Source organism: Plodia interpunctella, chromosome 11 (assembly GCF_027563975.2).
Source record: "Plodia interpunctella isolate USDA-ARS_2022_Savannah chromosome 11, ilPloInte3.2, whole genome shotgun sequence".
NCBI lineage: Eukaryota > Metazoa > Arthropoda > Insecta > Lepidoptera > Pyralidae > Plodia > Plodia interpunctella.
The window spans coordinates 1,455,338-1,478,452 of record NC_071304.1 but is presented as its reverse complement, the minus strand read 5'-3'; the positions used below and the strand labels follow the sequence as shown (position 1 = coordinate 1,478,452).

The following is a 23,115-nucleotide window of genomic DNA, read 5'->3' as shown; positions in this document are numbered from 1 at the left end:
TTTTACAATGCCAGATAACATATCAACAACACTCAATAAAACAATATTCGTTGACCGCTTGATAACATTTACAACTCAGTCCTTAGGCCGATGATGCATTGTATGTATTGCTTTCCCTTTCTTTATCTTCTGTCTCATTCAATTTCAATTGTTTTAAAGTAATGTCGTGCCTTTAGGCGACACTGAACAACACCAGTGTTAACAACTAATTGTTACACACACTTCAAACAGAATAGACCTAAAGATATGGATAGGATAAGGTACATAGGATAAGTGAGTGGGTAGTACTTTTTGGGATAAAATCTAAGTGGGTAGTTAGATTTTATCCCAAAATGTCATATAATGAATATCAAACGAATGTAAACTCACACGGTTAGCTTGTGTATACGCGTCCCTTGCGGGTGTATCCCATGGACAAATGGACCTCAGTCGTAATCCGACCACCGTCGCGAGTAACACCTTTAGACTTGGTGTACCTATTACCGTTATGTATTAATAATTAAGTAATATAGTTTTACAAGTATAGTAGTATATATATATTTTTTCCTTTCATCAGCACTTGATCACAATCATAATATGTTTCAGTATACCTTTTGACCATGTACTTTATTGTGTACTTACATTGTTATACTTACACTGATAAAAAATTATACATAAATAATATTGAAAAAATGGTAAGCCCTTTTGGCATAATAGGGACCAACACTGTTTGAATGAGTTTCTTTGGGCATTTCTTCTCAGCAGTCGTTCCGAATTGCTAGTAGTTTGTAGCTTTAGTAAACATCATTTAATTTAGAATATGACGTGAAAAAGTGCCTGTGAAGGCCTAATTTCTGAATAAATGATTTGATTTTGATTTGATTGAGTACATTTTTTTTTAATTTTTGCTAATAGCATTTAAAATAGCTATTCGAAAATGACAAAAATGGTTAGGAATGGCAGCCGCAGTTCTACGGGGGTTGAACTTGTTCAGGACAATAAAATGAAAACAATATGTTACATAATTTTGTTGAAACATATTTAGTTATATGTGGGTAAACAAGGAGCCCGAATATCCCGCAGACCGTGGAATTAATTGAATCAACAAGCCAGCATCTCACAGTAAATTTATTTATCGTCGTATCATGAGCACTCGGCTTAATGACGATAAATTTATGTTGAACAACAGCTTGCTAGCTAATGAGACGAGTCGACGCGTTTCTGTTCTCATTCTGAAGAATATTATTTGTGTTTGAGGTTATAATTGTGTTCTGGTCTCCAGGTGATTAGAGGTGAGCGGCCATCTTAAATAACTTAGAAACGAAACTTACGTGTAACGATGAATTCTTGGATTTTATTTTGTTTTAAGAAGTTATCAAATGAATGCTGCCTCAAATGAATGTATGTGACTATTTAATGTAGGTACCTACCTAGGTAGCTAAGTTTGCTAATGAAAATTCCGTGATTTTAACGCAGTTTATTGTATTAAGTGGGAACAGAATATCAGCTGATATAAGGTAAGCATGATTAAAAAGTCTAGAATTGTTTTTTCAAGTCTTACCAGTTTATGGCCATGGCACGCACGCGATCGTAAAAAGTGATTTGTACAAAGAAATTATGTTCGACTTTCATCTACGTAACTACCTACCTATTTTTAATTACCGCTAATGGTGGTGAGTTATGTTTGTGTTTTTCTGTCCGTGCGTGTTGTGGGCCGTTGGGTGTTGTTGTATTCTTGTGTTCTTCATTTCACTTAACTTCCTCTGTATAGTATAAGTATTATATATGTATATTCATGTACATACTTATCCATATATGCACGTACTTATCCATATATAGAAATATAGTATGTGTTATAAGTGTAACATAACGCTAATATTGCATGCCTGAAAGGGTAAACTGTTGAAACTATATGTATTGTATGTGCCACACCTTGTACTACACAGTTACTGCAATAAAGATGTTTGAGTTTGAGTTTGAGTTCATACTTTCTTGAACGCCATCAACTAACCTCTTGTCTTTTCTTTGGTTTTTTCTATTCCGGATATATTTGACTTTAACTTTTAGCGTAAACCTTTTAGCAATATGGTTTTCTTTCAGTCTCAAAATAAGACAAAATGAGACGTTGTAGATGTTTTGTTTGTATTCTATAGTCACGTGTTGGATAACCCTCGCTAATGGATTCAGTGCGTGGGTACTTATCAGATTATTTCATTATCACATTTGACAAAATCCATGCCTTTACAGGTCAGCAGGTTCAACAGTTTTATTTAGGAGAGGTTTAAAGTTATTGTATTTATCGATGTTAATTTAACATCGATAAAATCCACTCAAATATTATAAACATTTGACCCTTAGTCACCGTTAACACATCATAATATAGAGAAACGAAAACGTAGTTGATATTTTTAAAATGTAATTTATCTTAATCCTTTTTTTTTTGTTTACCCAGGGGAATGCTTGTTACGCACTGAGTGTGGGACTCCTGGGCTTATATAATTTAATTAATCTTAATCCTATTTTATAATTTTTTATAATTTTAATTTATCTTAATCCTACCTTATCCTAATCCTAACTAATCCTAGTATATAAATGCGAAAATAAGTTGGTTTTTTATCACTTCACGCTTTATTTACTCACACGAATCTTCTTGAAATTTTGCATAGGTGCACGTAGTTTCAAGTGCGAAGTAAAACATAAGGACTTTTCCGGAACAATAGCTTTAGTTCACGCTTATCATCCCGTAAAACCTAGTTTACTATGAAATATAAAGCTGTAACATGGCGAAACACAAGGCGAAACACAAGTTCAAGGCCGGCTCAATTATTTAAATGGAAGATTGATGCAAGTCATCCAAGATAGTAATGAATAAAAGTTCCTTCCAATAATGCTTTATATCGCGGTGATGATTGATTGAGGTCAATAAAGGTTTTCTTTCACAAAATCAGATATGATGCATGGACACAAAGCGTGACTTTATAATTTTTAAGTTAGTATACTTTTGATAGGTATTTGAATTATTTTTAAAGCGCCCGACAGGGTCCTTAATTGTTCCTTTATTTTGATAATTATGACCTGTATACTGTACATTAAGGATGCAATAAATAATTTGAATTGAATTAAATTGAATTTGTTTATCACCTAAAAACGTATTTTGTATATTTTATATCCCAATAAAAACTATAATATTATAAATGTGGAAGTAAGTTTGTTCATTGGTTTGTAACTCCTCACGCGTTATCGACTCAAATAATTAATAATCTTTTCCCTGTTCCTCCTTCTCAGTTGTTGAGCATCTGAGCCCAGGGTCCGCTTTCCTACCATCAAAATGGAAATACTATCTGAAAATATTAAATAAACAATCTAAAGGAAAAGTTATGGAAAGAGGAAAGGTGGTAGTTTGTAGACCAAGGAAGCGTTGGACAGATGATCTGCGAAGCTTTAGGAAGAAATACTTGGATCAGGAATCGGATAGAAAGGCTTGGAAGGAGTGTTGGGCGAAACCGCAGCAGGTCGTCTCATTAACTATTGGTCGGAATATTTTAATAAATAATAAAAAAAAATATCTTCAACACTCTCGCGTACCTAAACTCTACGATGACATGACGTGAATCTGAATAGGCCACTAATGAACTGTGGCTGTGGGTTATCTAATTACAGATTACGCTTCAAATTATACCATAGTCGTGTGATAGTACGTTCATTTGCGTTAAATAATTACATTAAATAGTTATTAAGTATAGGTACGAAGGCGCGAAAAACGTCTACCTAATATTTTTTTTACACGAATGCTCTAATACTTAAAATTTATTTAATGTTTCTATTACATTATATAATATAATTATGTACACATATTATTATATATGGTTACACAAAACCAGTGGCTGCACACTAGGCTACAATCCTGTGTATCCTGTAAACATAAAACGTGGTTTAGTTTATCGTGTTCATACAGACAGACGACGAGAATAGGGGACTTATTTTTATAATACGTAGGGAGGGATATTAACAGGATAATATATATTGTTTTTATGTACAACTGTCTGTTTGTCATCAAACAGATGAGCCACGACGCGGTCCCAGTCGGCGAAGCGACATTGCTGCAACAGGCTTGCGACAAATATCAGTCTTCATTCGGTCGCGCGGCAGTCGCAGCGTCGAGCGCGCCTGGCCGCGTCAACCTCATTGGCGAGCATGTCGACTATTGTGAAGGATACGTATTACCTGTGGTAAGTAAATACAAGTTGCGATTGACTTGTAACAAATATCAGACTTCATTGGGTCTCAACTAACAAAAAAAAAAAAACAAATCGGTTCACACGTTGCCACCACGGTACGGTTCCACGTACACAGAAAAACAGACACACTCAGCGGTCAAACTTATAACACCCCTCTTTTTGAGTTGGGGGTTAAAGAGTACCTAACTTAGTTGCGAAAGCCTTGCGACAAACATCTCGTCGCGTCTTCGACTACGTAGTTCATATTAAATAGGTAACTCGACAAATACTTACCATTAATTTGGAGTCCCAGACACACACTTTTGTAGGTACATATGCTGGTATAAAGTACGAAATTAATTTATACTAAAAATAAGAGTAGAAATTCAGTAAACAGGATTAGATGGAATTACCACTCAAAAGAGACGAAAGTGCTCTTAACATTGCAAAATTAGCTATTTTGAAACAACCATGGGGGTGTCCTGTAGGATTCGAACTGGCGTGGGTTTGATGGGAGGGTTTGCGACTGAATCACAAGACAAACGTGGGTGCAATACAAATTTTGACAATAACAAGTTTGACATGTACCGTAATAATATTAATTGGAATCATGCTTCGTAATAATGCTAGGTTAGTATGATGTTCATTTTTGTTTCTTTGATCAACAGACGGATTTTTTATTGTGGTTGGGCAGAACTGGAAATTTCTAGATTAGAAAAGCGCATATATTTAATGTTATTCTGATAACCGTAGCAAAAGGGATGTAAGCTTGTAGAATAATCTTGCTTCTTCGGCTTCGAGTCTTCAATCCACCAAATAAAATAACACAGGTTTATAACGCATTCAAAAATGTGTTTTGTAAAATACGTAAGTAATTTAGTTAGGAAGATAAAATTTACTGTCGGCTAATGATACTCATCCTATCCTATTCAAATATAAGTTTCGTTCAAACGATATTAATTATGCAAAACACGAAGAAATCTTAGAACTTCTTAATTACGACGAGTAAATTAACTTGTTTCTAAAGATGTTGTGCTTCACAATTTAAATAATTCAATTTGTCATTATCATGAGAGAATAAATTGTTAGTGCTTACAGAATACGTTGGCAATTGTGCGGTTGGATTGCAACAGTCAACTTCGACGTTAAGACGATCTAAAATGTCTCCCTGTGAGCGAAAGATCCCAGGTTAGAATCCTACTCGTGCCACATGAATTTGTTTACCAATCTGACTAATGTATACTAATTTTCACTGACCATCACTTGTTTCCGGCGAAGGAAAACATCGTGAACACACTGACAGTTTAAGTTCACTAATATGTATGTGGTTATAATATATATATGTACAAGAGTAAAGTAAAAGTCATGTGATACCAAGGCGACTTGAAACACACTCGAAAAGGAAAACAATATTAATTACACTGGATTGATTGAATTTGAAAATGTTATTTTAAAATTTCGCAAGCGTTCCAAATGACAGTTTAATGAAATTAACTGGCGGCGCTTTTTGAAATTAACGTCGTCTAGATGACGTCAAGAAATAATCTGCTAATTTAAAATTACTGTTGGAAAATTTTACACTCCATAGAAATGAATTTTCCACTCCCGTGAAAATAGATTGCGATTTTTACAAAGTTAACAAGTTTTGTGTGATGGAAAACAGCAATCAATTGGATGTTATCTGTAGGTATGCTATCCTGTTAAAAAAGTGTCTATGGTATGTTTGTATTTCATAGATTTTAGGATACTATAGTATAATGTTTTATTAGCCTATATAGATTATGTAGGACAAACATTTTATCCGTAGATGGCAAAATCTGGCCATTTTTATGAAAAATTGTTCCGCCATCTTCTGTTTGGTCGTCTTTTCCTTCTGCAGTTGTATTAACTGAGCTCATTTAATCTGTATTTTTCAGAATATCTCAACAGAAATACAGAGTTTGTTTCATTTTATAACACGCAGCGTTTTCTCTCTCTGGAGTGTGAAGTGGTCCTATTTTAGGGCGGATCCACACATCATATTAAACGCAGTGTATCATTACCATATCAGTATCATTACCTACTTTTAATATCGACGCTGACTTTGAAAACAGCTGGCACTTTCTTTCATAATCACTAACTTTACTTTTGATGTGATGTTCAATAATCGATACCGATTACGGCAATTTGGAATCGGATTAATAAGATCAAGATAAATTGCTAAGGAAGAAATTGAGAATAGCCGATAAAACGAGCTCAGATGGTGTTCTTATCCAAACTTTGACAATAATTAAAATCAATTTCGATGAACTTTCAAATTTCAGAAAGTTTTATTTATAAATAGCCTTTGAAGCCCGAGTCGAGCAAGTCCCAGATTCGAATTTATTCAATAAACAAGCAATTATTTAGAAAACTAAATTGAAAATTTATGAAACCATCTCCGCGTTAATGGCTTCCTCCCACTTGCTAGACAAGTGCTGACTGTTTCCAATCCGGTCGAACGCACATTTTCCCAAATATAGGCTAAGAACACTGTCGATTAAAATCTCTTTGTAATAAAAAACCTAAATAATGTTCATTTGTATAATAACTGCTGTTATGTGCCAAAATAAATGAAGAAATTCTTCTTCCTAGTTTCATTACTCTTGGCTGCCTCTGTCTACCCCGTAAGGGTGACCCTTATAGGGTCTTGACTGCGTGAAACTTAATCTGTATATATAAAATCAGAGCACCAAACAATATCCGTCCGTATAATCCGCGATCAAGTCAACAAAATGTGATCAAATATCTCTTCGGCATTATTTATTACAAAAGGAACACAAACCCTCAGTTTACATGTATTTATTACATTGTCAAAACATATATAAATATATATAAGGAAGATAAATATTCTCTGCGTCCAAGGCAGCCTTATCGCTATCTATTGGGAAGCACTATAAACAGAAATATAAACGAATAATAGAAACACAGATTTATAAAACCTAGAAAACGCATGTCGCTTGTACTCGTAACAACCAGATTACACAATGGCAAACGCAACGGTGCGTATTAAAACCTCATGGTTTAAATTCTTACAACCTATCTGAATAAGACTTACCTTAAAATAAGCATTAATTTCAACAAAGAAATAACTTACATTTTGTAACGATTTCAATATCACACCCACATTGAGTCAATACTCATGGAATACTCGTAGAGAAGTGGACTGGGTGTTCAGATAGGGAGTGTCGTGTGAAGTGAAACAGTGACACAACAAAATGAATGAAATTAACATTATTTCTGTGTACACGGGAAGAGTTATCTTCAAGTCCTTAAGTCGTATATTTCATGATGATGATGATGACCCACAACAACAATTAGTAAGTGAATTTAAAACTATGTTAACTAACACAGATAGAACGCATCATAAAAACGAAAGACCAAATTGTATCTCCATATGGTTATATATATGCTCTGATGCTTAACACTTGAGGAAAAATCGGGAAAACGTTCAGAAGAGGAACGGCTAATCAATTTCAAAATTTGTAAGCTGCGTCAAGACTGTGTCATATTTCTCATTGTCAAAAAAAACATGAGCGCGTTTGCGGTATCTAGCTTGTTATAAATCTGTGCATAGAAGACCCCTGGAGTCGCAACACTTATCTGAGCGTAAAGCGTAAAACTCGTAAAATGGGAACATAACAGCGATTTCGGAGACATTCCGAATGTTTTCACGCTAAATAAATCAGCTTCGTATCATTTATTGTGGATGTTTATGATAAAATTTAGCTCATATTATTTTTAATAATAACTAAATAATAATTTGACGATCTCGATGGCGCAGTGCTAAAGTGTTGGGTGCTTTATTATTATTATTATTTAAATGTGTGTGGGCCATGACCCACCACGCGGGCACATTGAGGGTTTTAACTGTTATGTGATGGCCCATACCTACTCCTTCTTCATCCGAAAGGCCTGTGCCCTAGCAATAGGTACGATTAAATGGCTGTAGATTATGATAAACTAAATTTGTTGTGAGATATTACACAATTCTTTACTCCACAAGTATACACAATTTCAAACACAATACAACAATATAAGGATACACAACAATTTCTTGTAGTCCTGGCGACTCAAACTAGGCCGGACTAATTTGAATGTAGATGTAGAGATCTCACTCCATAACACTCCATGACCAAACTAGTAATTCAGTCCATTATTCAAATCATATGTGGTTTGAATTAGCTATGGCTAAAACCAAGTGTCTAGTTGTTCGCCGCGAACTTAGGCAGCGCGCGTCGCGACCTCATTGAAGTTTGCTATGTTAAAATACACAGCAAATTTATTGCTAATTTAGGTAAAATTAAATAATTAGTAAATTAGTGTATAGCGGATGGTCTAACTTAAAATCTTGTATAGATTTTATCGCGATACGTGAAAAATATAGAACCCGATATAGTGACAATAACAAGTTAAGAGCGGTCTCACGAAATGACGCGGTTGAAGCCGCGGTCAAGAGCTAGTAATAATTAACATTATTTATTTCACAAGAAAATTAATTTCGTTCGTGTTAATAAGATTTCAATTTAAAAGAACGCGATAATGTTGTGCCTTATTCTGAATTCTAATTTTTCTTTGCAGGCGATTCCCTTCGTGACAGTAGTGGTGGGCGGCTATAACGACACTGACGAATGTCACGTGATCTCAGTCTTAGCCAATGGGGACGTGGTCAGCACGGCCTTTCCCGCAACCAGCGTTGCCAAGCTGACGCCCGGTGAGCCCGCCTGGGCGAACTATGTGAAAGGAACGGTATCAAAGTTTCCAAGTAAGAAAATTGTAATTTTAGCCTGAATATTTGCCGCCTACATAAAGATTACCTTCTTTGGGAATGCGATTGTTGTCTATTCAGCTGCAAACGCTGTTTCATAGTCGCCTCGTACGGCAGCCATGTTAGGATATGTAGCCAATTTTAGGGCGGAACAACAACACCACGTGTCATTTTGTGCGCAAAAGGATATTTTTATTTTATTTTATTCTACCCAGAAATGGCGACAGGGCGAGAGTGTAAACATAATCAGACCTTTTAATATAATTGGGGTATTTTTTTTGCAGAGGTCATTTCTCCGAAATGTCAGCGGCTTCGACATAAAATATAGCCGCTTAATGCCATTTCCTATTTATACAATAGTACTAGCGACGTGTGATAGAATAGTCCGACTGATAGAACCACAGGCAAATAAAATTGCCCATGGATCGTCTATATTACATAACATCCAAGAGACGCAGGTCAATCTGAAAAAGATAATTTTCCATGTTGGCCTGTCCGGGGATCGAACCCGGGACCTCCACCCAGGATTTTATCTTTTAACAACCTTCGTGGCCTAATGGTCATCATGCCAGACTGCTACACTGGAAGTCCTGGGTTTGATTCCCTGTCAAGTCAACATAGAAAATTATCTTTTTCAGATTGAGCTGGCTCTTGGATGTGAATTTGAATATAGTTTCGTTGTGTTAGTATCCCTTAACATAAATCTCGCTTTCTTTGGGGCTAGCTCAATCTGTGTGATTTGTACCTTTATGTTTATAATGTATTTATCTATCCCAATGGAAATTTAGATGCAGGTAACCATAAATGTTTTCCCCCACAGAGCCAGTGCAAGGATTCAATATGGCTATTACGTCAGATGTGCCCATGGGAGCTGGGTTGTCGAGCAGCGCGTCTCTCGAGGTGGCAGTCTGTACATTCCTGGAGGTACTAACTGGACTGACAGTTGAGTACGTATGAGTTTCTTCTTCTTCTTAATATCAAAACATTTATTCAGAAATTAAATCTTCTAAATCTAAATGCGTAAGTTTGTGAGTATATATGTGTGTGTGTTTGATACTGTTTCACGCAAAATCTACTGGACGGATTATTATGAAATTTGGTACCCGGGTAAAATATAATGTGGAATAAAACATAGGGTACTTTTCATTCCGAAATTACCACGGGAGCGGCGAATATCTGTGGCGCAACTAGTCTAAATAATTATCTTCTTTTGGTGTTGTAAATTTACCTACACATTAATTTCCAATCAAGTTTTATCATATTGCTCATTTTAAATTTCTCTTTAATTTATTTTAAATTAGATACACAATACACTAAATACCAATGAATCCTCCTTTTGTATTTGTTCCCCAGAACACAACAGTCCCGAAGTGCAGTGACAGTTTATTATCCCAATAATAGACAACTTGGTCACTGCACTGCTCTGTCCGTGTTTAAATATACAAAACTAGATGTTGCCCGGGGCTTCGCTCTCGTGGGAGATATAATATAGCCATATTAAATAATGTCCCTTTTTAATGGTGATAGAATTTTTGAAATCGGTTCGGTAGTTTCGGAGATTACCCGCATCAAACATACAAACTCACAAACGCTTATCTCTTTATAATAATTAGTACAGATATATATTAGATACACAATACACTAAATACCAACTAATCCTCGTTTTGTTTTCGTGTTGTGTAATAGTTGGACGACTTGGTCAATGCACTGCTCTGTCCGTGTTAAATCATGTTAAAATATACAAAATAAATCTCCAATAAAAAAACGATTTCGCGTCTAGACGCTTTTAATCCCCATAATTCCCAAGGTGAGGAAAATACAAATTGTTATTCATAAAAACACATTGTTATCGGCATTTTGATTTTGTTTTTTTATTGGCAAACATTTAGAGTGGGTTCCACCAGTCAAATTTGACGTTGACTTTAACCTGCGCACCGCGGTTGCTTAGACAAATGGCGACGTACTTTACCGTTAACGTCGAAATTGACTGATGTAACCGGACCTTAAATCTTCAAAATGTTTAAGTATTTTGTCCTTGCAATTTACGTTTTATGAAAATTTTAGCAAGGTCATTCAACCCTGCAATCTAACGCCGGCTCCACAATGTCGTCGAACAGCTGCTTTAAAATTTAGTTGCAAAGATTCATCGCTTTGTAATGGAAACTGAAGCGACGTGGAAAACTTCAACTCTGTACGACAACTGGAAGTAGTACATATAAATCTAACTTGCAAGATATAATTACAGACAGACAACGGGACAGGTGAAACTAAATAAAAACTTGTAAAAAAAACCCTATATTTTTCTCATAGTCCTGTGGAGAAGGCGAGGCTGTGCCAGAGTGCGGAACACGAGTTTCCTGGCGTCCCGTGCGGCGTCATGGACCAGTATATCGTCTCTATGGCGAAGAAGGACACCGCTCTGCTTATCGACTGTCGGTAAGCCTTTCGTCCTCTCTCTCTCAATAACACCACTTTAACAATTTAAATTACCTTACTTAACAATTGTTCATTTCAATAAAAACTACTGTAGTGTGCTTAGACTACTCGAAATAAAATGCCAATGAGAAGAATGGAAGTAGAATAATTTATTTTACAATATTCACATATAGTACAACATTGATACTGCACACGTAATTCGCATCACGGCACAACTCGCGCGGTGGTGGGGAGCGCGCTGAACGGAGCGCGCGTCGCGTCGCGTTGTTTCTACTCAAACTGTTTGTGGGCTCCACATTACTACAATACATTTTCATTCACAGGAATTTATTAATGTCATGTATTTAACTTAGAAAATTTTAAAGTATACATACGTTTTGGATGAGGTCACTTTTAAATTGTTGCACGATGTAGCGATTAATGTTTGCTTCCAGATTTTACTTCCATTTTGTGACAGATAAATCGTTTAAATAAGATTAATATTATGTTAGCTTTGTTTGTGTGTGGAAGCAATATAGCCTAGTCTAGCTATGTTTTGTTACCATTACACTTTACAAAACTAAGTATAGACAGAAAGGGGCAAAACATACTTTAGTTTAAAGTATGCTTTGGAATCTCTTTTATGTACAGTTCCCACTTATTACTTCTAAGAACACCTACAGCCTACGTATATTATACATATTTCTTGAAATTTCTTTCCCACTCGTTTAAGGAAAAAATTTTTCGAGTCGGATTAATAGTTCCAGGCATCTGTTTGAGGAAAAATCATGTTATTGTTATATTTATTTTCAGTTCTTCTTGGTATCAGAAACAAAACTTAAAAATAACGTCCTTAAGCAGTCCAGACGTTAAAAAAGCGGGTGGGTGCTTCATCATTCACACAAGGAGATAATTATTCATCTCAAGCTTTCCATTTTAGTGTGAATTTTATAAATTAATGGGACTGTATTTAATATTTCTTACAAAATAGGAGCTCAATGGCGCAGTAACATCTACGGAATTTCAACAAGTTTCTTTACAAAAATGTCATTTTTGACACAAGCTTTTATTGTCATCGGAGAGATCTTATGGCATTTAACACCTGACATAAAACCCATGTCCGTGTTATAAACGGTTGAGGAGTTCCCTCGTTTGGAGACGATCAGCATCATTAAGCCATGCTTATCATAATAAGCATTGTCATGGAAACTGAAGCGACGTGGGAAATTTCAACTGTGTAGGTCAACTGTATAAGCGGTGGTGGTGTAATGGTTAAGCCTGTGGATCGAAAGGTCCCAGGTTCGAATCCTACTCGTGTCACATGAGTTTGTATGACTCATGTATAGTAATTTTAATCGACCACCACTTGCTTCCGGTGAAGGAAAACATCGTGAGGAAACATGCACACTGGTTGATTATTATTAACTTGTGTGTGAAATGGAGAAGGCAATGGCAAACCACTCTATTAATAACGCCAAGAAAGTTGTTGTGTTTGTCTCATTCCACGTAATGACCACGACCGACCCTCGGATACGACTATGAAGTAAGTGTAGGAGAATCTAACATGTAAGATTTGATTACGGACAGGAGACAATAAATAAAATTTTGTAAAAATAGGAATAAGTAGAGAAAGAAAGCCACATAAAATCTTTACAACTGACCTTGTTGACTTGGGGAACACAAAAAAGGACTTCGTCACAGATGCACTCCTAGGTTTTTGACAGTAGAAGTGAAGGGAGTAATTTTATGATCTAGTTTTACATAAAGGGTAGGAGAGGATTTATTTTTAGCAACGTAATGCTGACTGTCGATTATTAACTTGAGACTTGTTGGCATTGAGTGAAAGCCCGAGTTTTGACATCTCAATTAAATGTAATAAAGGAACTGTTTTTACTACGCTTAACAATATCGACAATACCCATATTGATTTACTTCGAAATATAAATTAAATCGTTAATGGATTTTGGTCTTGGCGTTAAAAAGGATAGCTTTATTTTATATTATACATTGGAATAATTTTTTATTTACAGTAAAAGGAGCTTGTTACCAGATCGTTTGAAGTATTAAAAAATCGTTTCTTTTTAAATTAAAGATACCATTATACATTATATCTGGGTAAGAATCAAATGAGTGTAATTACTAAATAACTAATTATTTTCTCTTGGACTAAAATTTATATCTTTATTTGTCTTTTCTATTAAATAGAATTTGAATACTTTTCACCCAAATTTCAGAATATTATATTTTATTTTATAATAAGCAGTTAACGGTGGCTTCTCTTGTGGAAAAAAGTGAAAAAGTAAAATTTCTAGCGACTGAGATGTCGATTTAACGCGAAATTCAATTGAACAATTGTTCATGCTTTCTTAATACCTACGTCTAGATTGCATTGTTGTAATTGATCACTGTTCCTGTCGACTTGGAACCTTATGCGGTGGTGTAGCTGGTGAATTTGTAACAATTTTGAATATGTCGATTTTCTGTTGACTGTATACCACAGCACCAAAAGACCCCGAGAGAACGGTCATGCAATTTCTTCCAGTTTATTTATCTATTTGCATTGTAAAATCACTCGGTTATTTTAAATTGCCCCAGTTCCTATTTGCATGCATAATGTATATGCTTCTACAAATAGGAAAGAGTGTTCCGTCTTTTAATAGGTTAGGTCAATAGCCTTATAATAACATTTTTTAGGGTTCTGCAGTCGAAGAAAATTAAACCGAAGTTGGATTTAGACAGATCGTACAATGCGCGCCCAAAGTTGAGATATGAAGACTTTTTGTAAGATAATTTCATACATTTTTGACAGAAAATTCAAATTCAAAATTCTTTATTCGTCAAAAATTTACTTAAGCGCAGGTGAAGAAGAAGCGGCGCAACAAACTTCACCGCGGTCTTTTCTCCAAAGACGTCAATTAACAAATGTAGGTCTTATACATATATACAGCGTGTTACATGTTTGAATTTCATTATTTTATTATAAATTAATTAACTTGCAATGTATGTATGTATATTATTCCCAGTAGGACAAATAAGGTTGTCAAGGGTGATGATGTTCAGATAGATTAGAGAGCATTGTTATATTACTGATAAAAAATTATACATAAATTTATATTTAAAAAATGGTAAGCCTTTCTGGCATAATAGGGACCAACACTGTTTGAATGAGTTTCTTTCGGCGTTTTTTCTCAGCAGTGGTCGTTCCGAAATGTTAATAGTTTGTAGCTTTGATAAACATCATTTAATTTAGAATATGACGTGAAAAAGTGCCTGTGAAGGCCTGATAAATGATTTGATTTTGATTTTTTGATTTTAGAATCTTGTAACGCTATTTTGAAGCAGACATCTTGAATCGATTGAGCTGACATTATGCAAATACGTTTAGTTTGGATGACAATGCGTTATTATGATAAGCATGCCTTGATGGTGTACCCCAGAAACGGCTTTCGACGACGGAACTCCTAAAGAGATTACTGCGCGGTCATGATTTTTATATGATCGGATATGTCTCTCTTCTTGCATTATTCTTTCGCGGGTCCACTGGAAGATATTTCTATGGAAATAAGTAGTACTTAGTTTCCTATATTTTGTGCGTTTTATATTTACACTGTTATGCTGTGTATATAAATAAATAAGTAAGTAAATATACGGAACCTGTTATCAATTTCATAGGATCTATGTCGGGCACATTTTATAGGCCAGTTATTTATACTTAATTAATGTGGAAGCTCAAGAAAAATGAACGCAGTTGGGTCGTTGCTACGTATTTGTAAGATCGCTATATATATATCGTATTTATAAATATATATTATTAGGACAATTCACACAGATTGAGCTAACCCCAAAGTATGTTCGAGACTTGTTTTATGGGATACTAACTCAACGATACTATATTTTATAACAAATACATATATAGATAAACATCCAAGACCCGGGCCAATCAGAATAAGATCATTTTCCATCATAACCCGACCGGGGCTCGAACCCGGGACCTCTCGGTTCAGAGGCAAGCACTTTACCACTGCGCCACCGAGGTCGTCAATGTAAATGTCTTTAGTAATGAACTTATTATCTCAGTTAAGTGTGATTAAGCCTTATTGTACAGAATATATGTATGTAACTAGTGTAAGCACATATACAAGTAGCCAACTACTACAAAAACCGTTTTTTTCCCCCAATATACATAGGTATTATTACTAGCGGTCCATCCCGGCTTTGAATAAAACCATAATAAAAAAAATAAGGTAAAGGCACTCAATTACGAGGGGTTCCAAAACTGGCACCATATTACGATGTATTTAGAAAAGCGGTGTTTTTATTTAATTAACAAGTTATTTTTGTTCGCAAAATATGTTATACGGTAAATAATTTATTTAATCATGTTTATGTGAGCAAAGGATTGTTTTAGTGTGTTTGCAATTCGATGCATTATTATGATTAGGAATTTAGTATTTTAGTACTGATTACTTGAATAACCAATACACGTAAAAATGTATTTCCGAGGTACACTTCAGCGTCGCATTTATTAGTTATAATAGGTTAAAGAATATTTATTTATGTACTTTATTGATTCATTGAATTGAAAAGTAAAGACGAAAAATTAAATTATTGATATGTTCTGATCTAATTCCTGGTATGTTTTGTATATGTTTCGAAAGGTATTGAAATTTAGGTTTAATTTACTTACAGTATATTGACAAATGTTTCATTTTTTATTACTCGGAATAAAAGAATTGCCAGAGAGTTAGAAAACGCAATTCCGATGTATTTAAGACGGAAAAAGATTATATGAATACCTAATTCTGTGGTATTGATACAGCAAAATACAGGGTGTTCATTTTCTCACGCACTTATTTCACATAGTTTCAGTTATTAAGTGTAATACCTTTGAAACATTTAAAATACTTAAGTTTTCTTATCCGATGTACCTACTCAGATTTATCTACGCACAATTACAATCACTTACAATTTACTGTTTGCTGTAAAATAATGAACCCAAGAAGAAATACACAAAAGAAGATCTTCAAAATGCTATCATAGCAATTAATAATAGCCATTATTAGCAGTAGCGTTTATAAAGATTCTCGACAATATAATATTCCAGAAACTACATTGACAGATAAACGTGATAAAACAAAAAAGTAAAAAATATAATTTGTAAATAAAGTACAAAGAGAATAGGTAAGATTTATTTAAAATCCAAAGACAAAAAATACACTTGATTTTTGAACATATATTTCGTACACTCGGATTTAGGATCAATATGAGTCGGAATTAAGATTTTTAAATCGGAATAAGGGCCCTCGGACTCATTTATGTTTTTAAATAATTTTACATTTATAAAATTTGTTTACTATCAAACTTTAGGTATATTTTAAAACTAAGATAAATGTCACTGCTGATAATAATGGCCAATTCTACAAAAAGGTACACTAAATACTTAAATTTTGACGTTCATTTAACTTTGGAGGAAAACACCGCGGAATTAGGTGCTTTTACCTTAGTCTTTTTAATCCTGATGAGTAGTTTCGTCTGAGCCAAATTTAATCTAAAACGATCAAGTAGTTTTAGAGTTTATTAATTACAAACAAAAATACAAATCTTTCATCTTTATAATATTAGGATAAACCCTTACTTCTTGACAGATTTCATGATTCTATCTGAGTAGGTAGACGTAATCCAAAAGGTATTTTATTCCCTTGTGAAATCGCAAAATATGGGACATACATTTTCATATCTTTTGATCTATTAAGTTGACTTACAAGTTTGATTTTTACCCAGCTAAAAGACATCTAGTATTTATTTGATATTAATATCACGTACATGAGAAACGGGCCTTGACAGACAGACAGATCTTATATAAGGTTTCAATATTCATCTTTTGACGTGACGGATAAAGACGTGATGCTGTGTCTGCCTCACTCAGATCATTCGGCTCCACCCACGTCCCAATGAAGACAGGAGACTATGTAGTTCTGGTGACGAACTCCAATGTCAAGCACAAGCTGACTGGCAGCGAGTACCCTCAGAGACGTGCACAGTGTGAGGAAGCGGCCTCCCGGCTCGGTCTACCTTCGCTGAGGTCGGCTAAGACAGCTGATTTGGAAAGTAAGTTTTCATCTTGACCTACTTAACTGGTACGTTCTTCGTGCTTCAAGTGGGTACACTCGAAACACAGCACGAAAAGGTTGTAGCTGGATCTGGTCCGCAGACTAACCAATGTCTATCGCTGAGGTCAGCCATTGGTATTTTATTCAAGTCTTTTAAAGGCATCCGACACGACTTTTACGACTGCTTACCGCCATCTAGTGGCAAGTAGTCGCATACACACTAGTGAATTGAACTGTTCACCAGTGTGCAGGTTTCCTCACGATGTTTTCCTTCACCGAAAACAAGTGGTGATCGATACATGAAAACTACTATACATGAGTCAGATTGGTATACAAACTCATATGGCATAAGTAAGATTCGAAACTGAGACCATACGACCGTCTTACACACTGGGCCACCACCGCTTCAAAATAGTATACAGTTAAGTAACAGTTGAGTAAACTTATCGTCGTGTAATAACGTAATTATATCGCCATGTCGAAGCTACTTTTACTATCGCTCACGAACAGACAAATATACATTCTTACGGAGGCTAGACTGTGCCTATTTGCGGAATTATTTCAGCAACTACCGTCTGCGGCACTCGAGCATAGCAAACGCAAACGTTATAATTTATAGAAATCCTTGGGGAATGTTTTGTTAATTGGTAATTTCCTTAGATTAAATATAATAAACAATAGCTTATTTGTCTGTATTTAATTATGGGCCGGCTACAATTTGCAAAGAAACAAGATTATTTATGTTAATAGGTTTTTGTGGCGGGATTTTAGCTACAAATTACAAGATGTAAATTGATTTCAGGATTGAAACAGATGAACTGTGATGAATTAGTGTTGAGAAGAGCTCAGCACGTGATAGAAGAGATAGAGAGGACGCAGCAGGTCGCCAAGAGTTTCCGAGAGAATGATCTAGAAAGGGTAAGAATTTTAAAAATTCTAGTCGACAGTGGATTGCAGTTACTGACATTTTTTCTAACATAAGGTATGCTTAAAAAGAACATATTTTATATTAAATTAATCCTATATCTATTCCAACTTATATTCTACCCGTGTACCAAATTTCATCGAAATTTGCGTAGTAATAAATTACTCACATCGATGCTCGCATACTAGTATAAAATCACTTACTTACATATTAGTATAAAAAGAAGTCCCCTTTCGCGTCTGTCTGTCTTTATGAATGTGATAAACTCAAAAATACCGGACGGATTTTTGTTTGGTTTTCATCAATAGATTCCTGAGTAAGGTTTAGGTGTTTAATTTATTATGGTTTTATCCGAGCAAAGCCGGGGCGGGCCGCTTGTATATTTATATTATAGAGAAAAAAAATGTATACATTTTAATAAACTTAAAAACTACTGGATCAATTTTCATTAACTTAGGCAAATGAAACCGAATTAACTTAGGCAAACGAAACCGACATTTATGAGTAACCAAGGCCATTTTTTTATTAAGGTTTTACCCGAGCGAAGCCGAGACGATGTGCTAGTTTATAATATTAGGATTACCTGAAAATGTAATGTAATTGAAGATTATTACTTACCAAGGTGTAAATTTTGCAGGTAGCCGATACCTGGTTTCTCTCAGGAAATCAGCCGAAAACAAAACTCGCTTTCGTTCGGCTATAACACCTTTTCGGTGATTGAGGGTTCAGTACTTACTTGTCCCTTTACCTTGAGCTTTAAGAAATTGCTTTTTGCCGGATTCTATATTTATAGGCCAATGGGGAATGCCGTATAGGTACTAGGGGATGTGATTCCATTACGTGTGACAATCCCACTATATGGTACTATTCTACTAAAATTATAAATGCGAAAGTTTCAGGATGTATGTTTGTTACTCTTTCACGCAAAAAGTACTAGACGGATTGTTATGAAATTTGGTACACGTGTGGTATATAACCTGGAATAACACATAGGGTACTTTTTATCCCGACATTCCAAAGGGAGCGAAGCCCCGGGGCGCAGTTAGTGTAAGTGTTAATATAATACTAGACGAACAACGTTTTTATGAGAGTTCTTTTTGCTGATTAAGACGCAGAAACAATAAAAAAAGACGAATGGGACAGATACTAATTAATTTAGATACTTATGTAATTAAATGTCGCATCCCCTCAATTGAATGGTTTTTGATGCGCTCGTTTTATATGAGACGCTTTTGATAAAATCAATTAGGTCATTAGGTTATTTAATATCCTGTTCCATGTTAAAAGTTCAAAAGGTATATTGAAAAATTTTCAGATTCATCTGATAAGAATATCATTCTGATAATTTGATTCGAATTTCTTTAAAAAATATTTAAAGTAGAGATTGCTTTCATCTTTGCCTTTTGATGAATAAATCACACAAATACATTGCTGAAACCTTAGATTGATAACAGGCTAGATACCGCATTACCATAAAATATTATGGTACGTAGCATGTCAGTTTTTCACGCCTATAGTCTCATTTTAATTGGCAAAGAGGCTTTGAATGAAAAATTATATAACTATCTATGATAGTTATATAAATATATAACTATCTGAATAATTTAATACCTTATTTTGATATCTACTAAGTACATATAAGTTCTTGTTTGTCATTCTCTTTGTTGCAATATCGAAAACGTTCAAAAAACACTGCACACACTAAAGTTCAAAGTAAGTTCCACTAGTAGTTGTTGATACGGATTTATTACTAACTGCAAATTTCAGTTAACCTATCCCATCGTCATTACCTTGAATTAACACAAGCTTAATTAGACCTTTTTTGGTAAAAAGAATTATTTATTCCAACACATGATCGGGGTAGATAGGTAGTAAATTAAAATTAAAAAAACCCGAATCGTACCTGAGACCGAGGGCGTCCATAACGCTTGCTGCGTTTTCTCTTTGAATATCAATAGAAACATTTTAAATTGCATGGTTCTATTCTATGGTGGGACCACATACCATATTCTAATACAAGTAATTGTATCTATTATAATATCACTCTATGTCTGAAACGGTATTAGATCCATACAAGTACGGCTTTTACTTGTAAGTAACTTCCTACTTGTCATCAATGTTCTTTAATTATGTCAATACTTATTTCTCCAATATGTATATGAGCTATGCTTAACCTATTTTCAGAAAGGGATTCATTACATTTCATGAATTTTTCACGTGTCCACTTTTTCTCTCTCTGTCTCACTTTTTGGAGAGAAGAATAACAGTAGGATATCATTTTTTCATTTTAAGTTTAATACGGAAGGCAGCATCCGTGTTTTCTTTCTTATCGAATGTGTTAAAGCTAACACTGGTATCAGATTTTATTCCACGTCTTATCTGACGTGACTGTTACGCCTACCAACCATCCACACACAGCACCCATTTTTTTTTAACGTGTGGAAAGACCCTCGTCCCGTCCATCCGGCCACGGGAAGCCGGCCAGGTGTGTGGGACTTGAACCCACTAAAACCACACGATGCCAACGCCAACCGCATTTGTGCCGGGACTATATCCACACACAGCACCCATGCTATAACTAAATTTCTCCACGTTCCGTTTGCTTCGGTCAACTTAGCCCCGGACTAACAGTAGGCCTACCACGAAACGTGCTACGTGTTTTATGTTTCATGGTAGCCTAATAAAGACTATCTTTCCCATCCTATGCTACTTCCTAGTAATATTATAAATGCGAAAGTTTGTGAGGATGTATGCGAATGTCTATGTTTGTTACTCTTTCATGCAAAATCTACTGGACGGATTGTTATAAAATTTGGTACACGGGTAGAGTATAACCAGGAATAACTCACAGGGTACCCTTTATTCCGAAATTCCCACGGGACCGAAGCCCCGGGGCGAAGCTAGTTTACCATAATTTCCATATTTCAGGTGGGCAGACTGTTCTACGAGTCACACGAGTCCATGAGCAAATTGATGGAAATCTCGTGTCCCGAGCTGGACGAGCTGGTGAGAATTATTAGGCCGGCGCCAGGAGTGCTCGGTGCCAGGATGACTGGCGGCGGTTTCGGTGGCTGTGTTGTTACTTTGGTAAGCCTGGTCTTTTTATACGTCCCGCTGAGAAAGTCCAAATTTGTTTAAAACTATAATGATTAATAATGACATTAAAAAGGCTCTATGTTGGCTTTGGCCCGATAAATGCCACATAATATCGGGTTATCCATTATATTATATGTTCTTTGTTTATGGTACGATAGGCCAGGTATATCTGTATAGGAAAGACATAAAAAAAATAGTTTGAAAAAAAAAAAAAATTTTTTTTCAATCTCATTTTTTTGTATCGTTTAACTAACGGAAGCGTAGACCCGGGGCGCAATTAGTAAAAAATATGTATGGGAGAACTACACAGTCAGCTGTTAGAACTGTTGTTATTGTAATGAATTCTTGTTTCAGGTGAAGAAAGACCAAGTGGACAATTTAAAGAAGCTGATACTATCGAAGTATCGCGGGGATCCTGTATTCTTTGTCTGTCAACCTAGTGACGGCGCGAAGGGAATAAAATTATGATTGATTTATAAAATACGCATTTTCAATCCTCAACCTCGTGTGGTTTAATCCAATCCAATTATCTAGAGTTTGCCTGCGGCTTGGTCCGCGTGATTTTGCTACGAGAACCACTCTAAAAAGCACACTATGGACCGACAGACTTATATCAAGTATATATACCATACCTATATGCGTAATTTTAAGAAGTTTCCTTGTGTCATGAGTAGATAAAGTGCGAAAATGAACGGAGAGTGTGTGCATGTCAGTTTTGCTTGTATTTAATTTACGTATATTAAATTTAATGTAAATAATGAATAGTTTTCGAGGACAGAAATATCCATGTAATTAATTATTTTTTCATTAAGCCATAAAGAGTATTGTAACATAAAAATTACATTATATTAAATACACAGTAACCACAAGTAAACCCTGAAAATAATCTGTATATTCTCACACATGACAGGCGGTACTCGTATGTAACTTCGAGGAAAACCCTTCAGGGAATTATGTCTTTGGTGCGAAGTTTGTACTTACAGCCCTTATGACAAGGTTATTATTAGTTTTGGGGACGCCTGGACGAGTACCAGACGAGTGAACAGTCCTCCTATACTGAGACCATTTCACCCAGACCAATTCCGAGCAAGAATGACGTTCCGTGCTTTGTGGACAAGGTTAAATAAGTGTCTGCTGTCACGTGTATATAAGTATACGTATAGTATAATCTGCTTTGAATCCAGGTAATCCGTAGTACCTACTAATTCCATGATAATCTGTCTTTTGGGAATAAACTACTAAGTTTATTAACTAACTAACTACCTTAGTAGGTAGGCGATTAATGGGAAGGTTTTGTGAAATCTCTCTTTCTCATTCTCGCGTGTTAGGTTTCATTGGGAGTTGTGACGCTCCGACGCCCAGGGATTATTTAAAAAATCACCCATGAAATGTTGGCTATGCTTTTACAACTGGTCGCCTGACGTCAATCCTCTTTGGAGATGCTATTGTTATCTAGTAGTAGGTAGTTAGGTCTTGTAGTAGGTAGTTTATAAAACGGCCGTCACGATAAAACAATGGCAAACGAAGCCTTTAGCATTTTAAATTAATAATCATTCGAAAATAATTATCTAGACCTCCCGAACAAAT

At 35.3% G+C, this 23,115-nt stretch overlaps 1 protein-coding gene across 3 annotated transcripts; it reads left to right on the top strand.

Moving 5' to 3' along the window:
* The first annotated feature begins 1,047 nt into the window (after positions 1-1,047).
* Positions 1,048-22,009, top strand: LOC128673712 (galactokinase-like). Of its 3 annotated transcripts, none has more exons than XM_053751747.1 (9): positions 1,048-1,271; positions 4,041-4,208; positions 8,796-8,979; positions 9,803-9,929; positions 11,293-11,418; positions 17,324-17,505; positions 18,310-18,425; positions 21,361-21,519; positions 21,883-22,009. In XM_053751747.1, exons 2-9 carry the CDS (start codon positions 4,041-4,043, stop codon positions 21,994-21,996), a joined length of 1,176 nt encoding a protein of 391 aa, XP_053607722.1. In that variant the 5' UTR covers positions 1,048-1,271; the 3' UTR covers positions 21,997-22,009. The 3 variants fall into 3 exon arrangements, with proteins under 3 accessions (XP_053607722.1, XP_053607723.1, XP_053607721.1); XM_053751748.1 differs by lacking the exon at positions 1,048-1,271 and adding an exon at positions 1,295-1,496; XM_053751746.1 differs by lacking the exon at positions 1,048-1,271 and adding an exon at positions 1,632-1,652.
* The last annotated feature ends 1,106 nt before the right edge of the window (positions 22,010-23,115 follow it).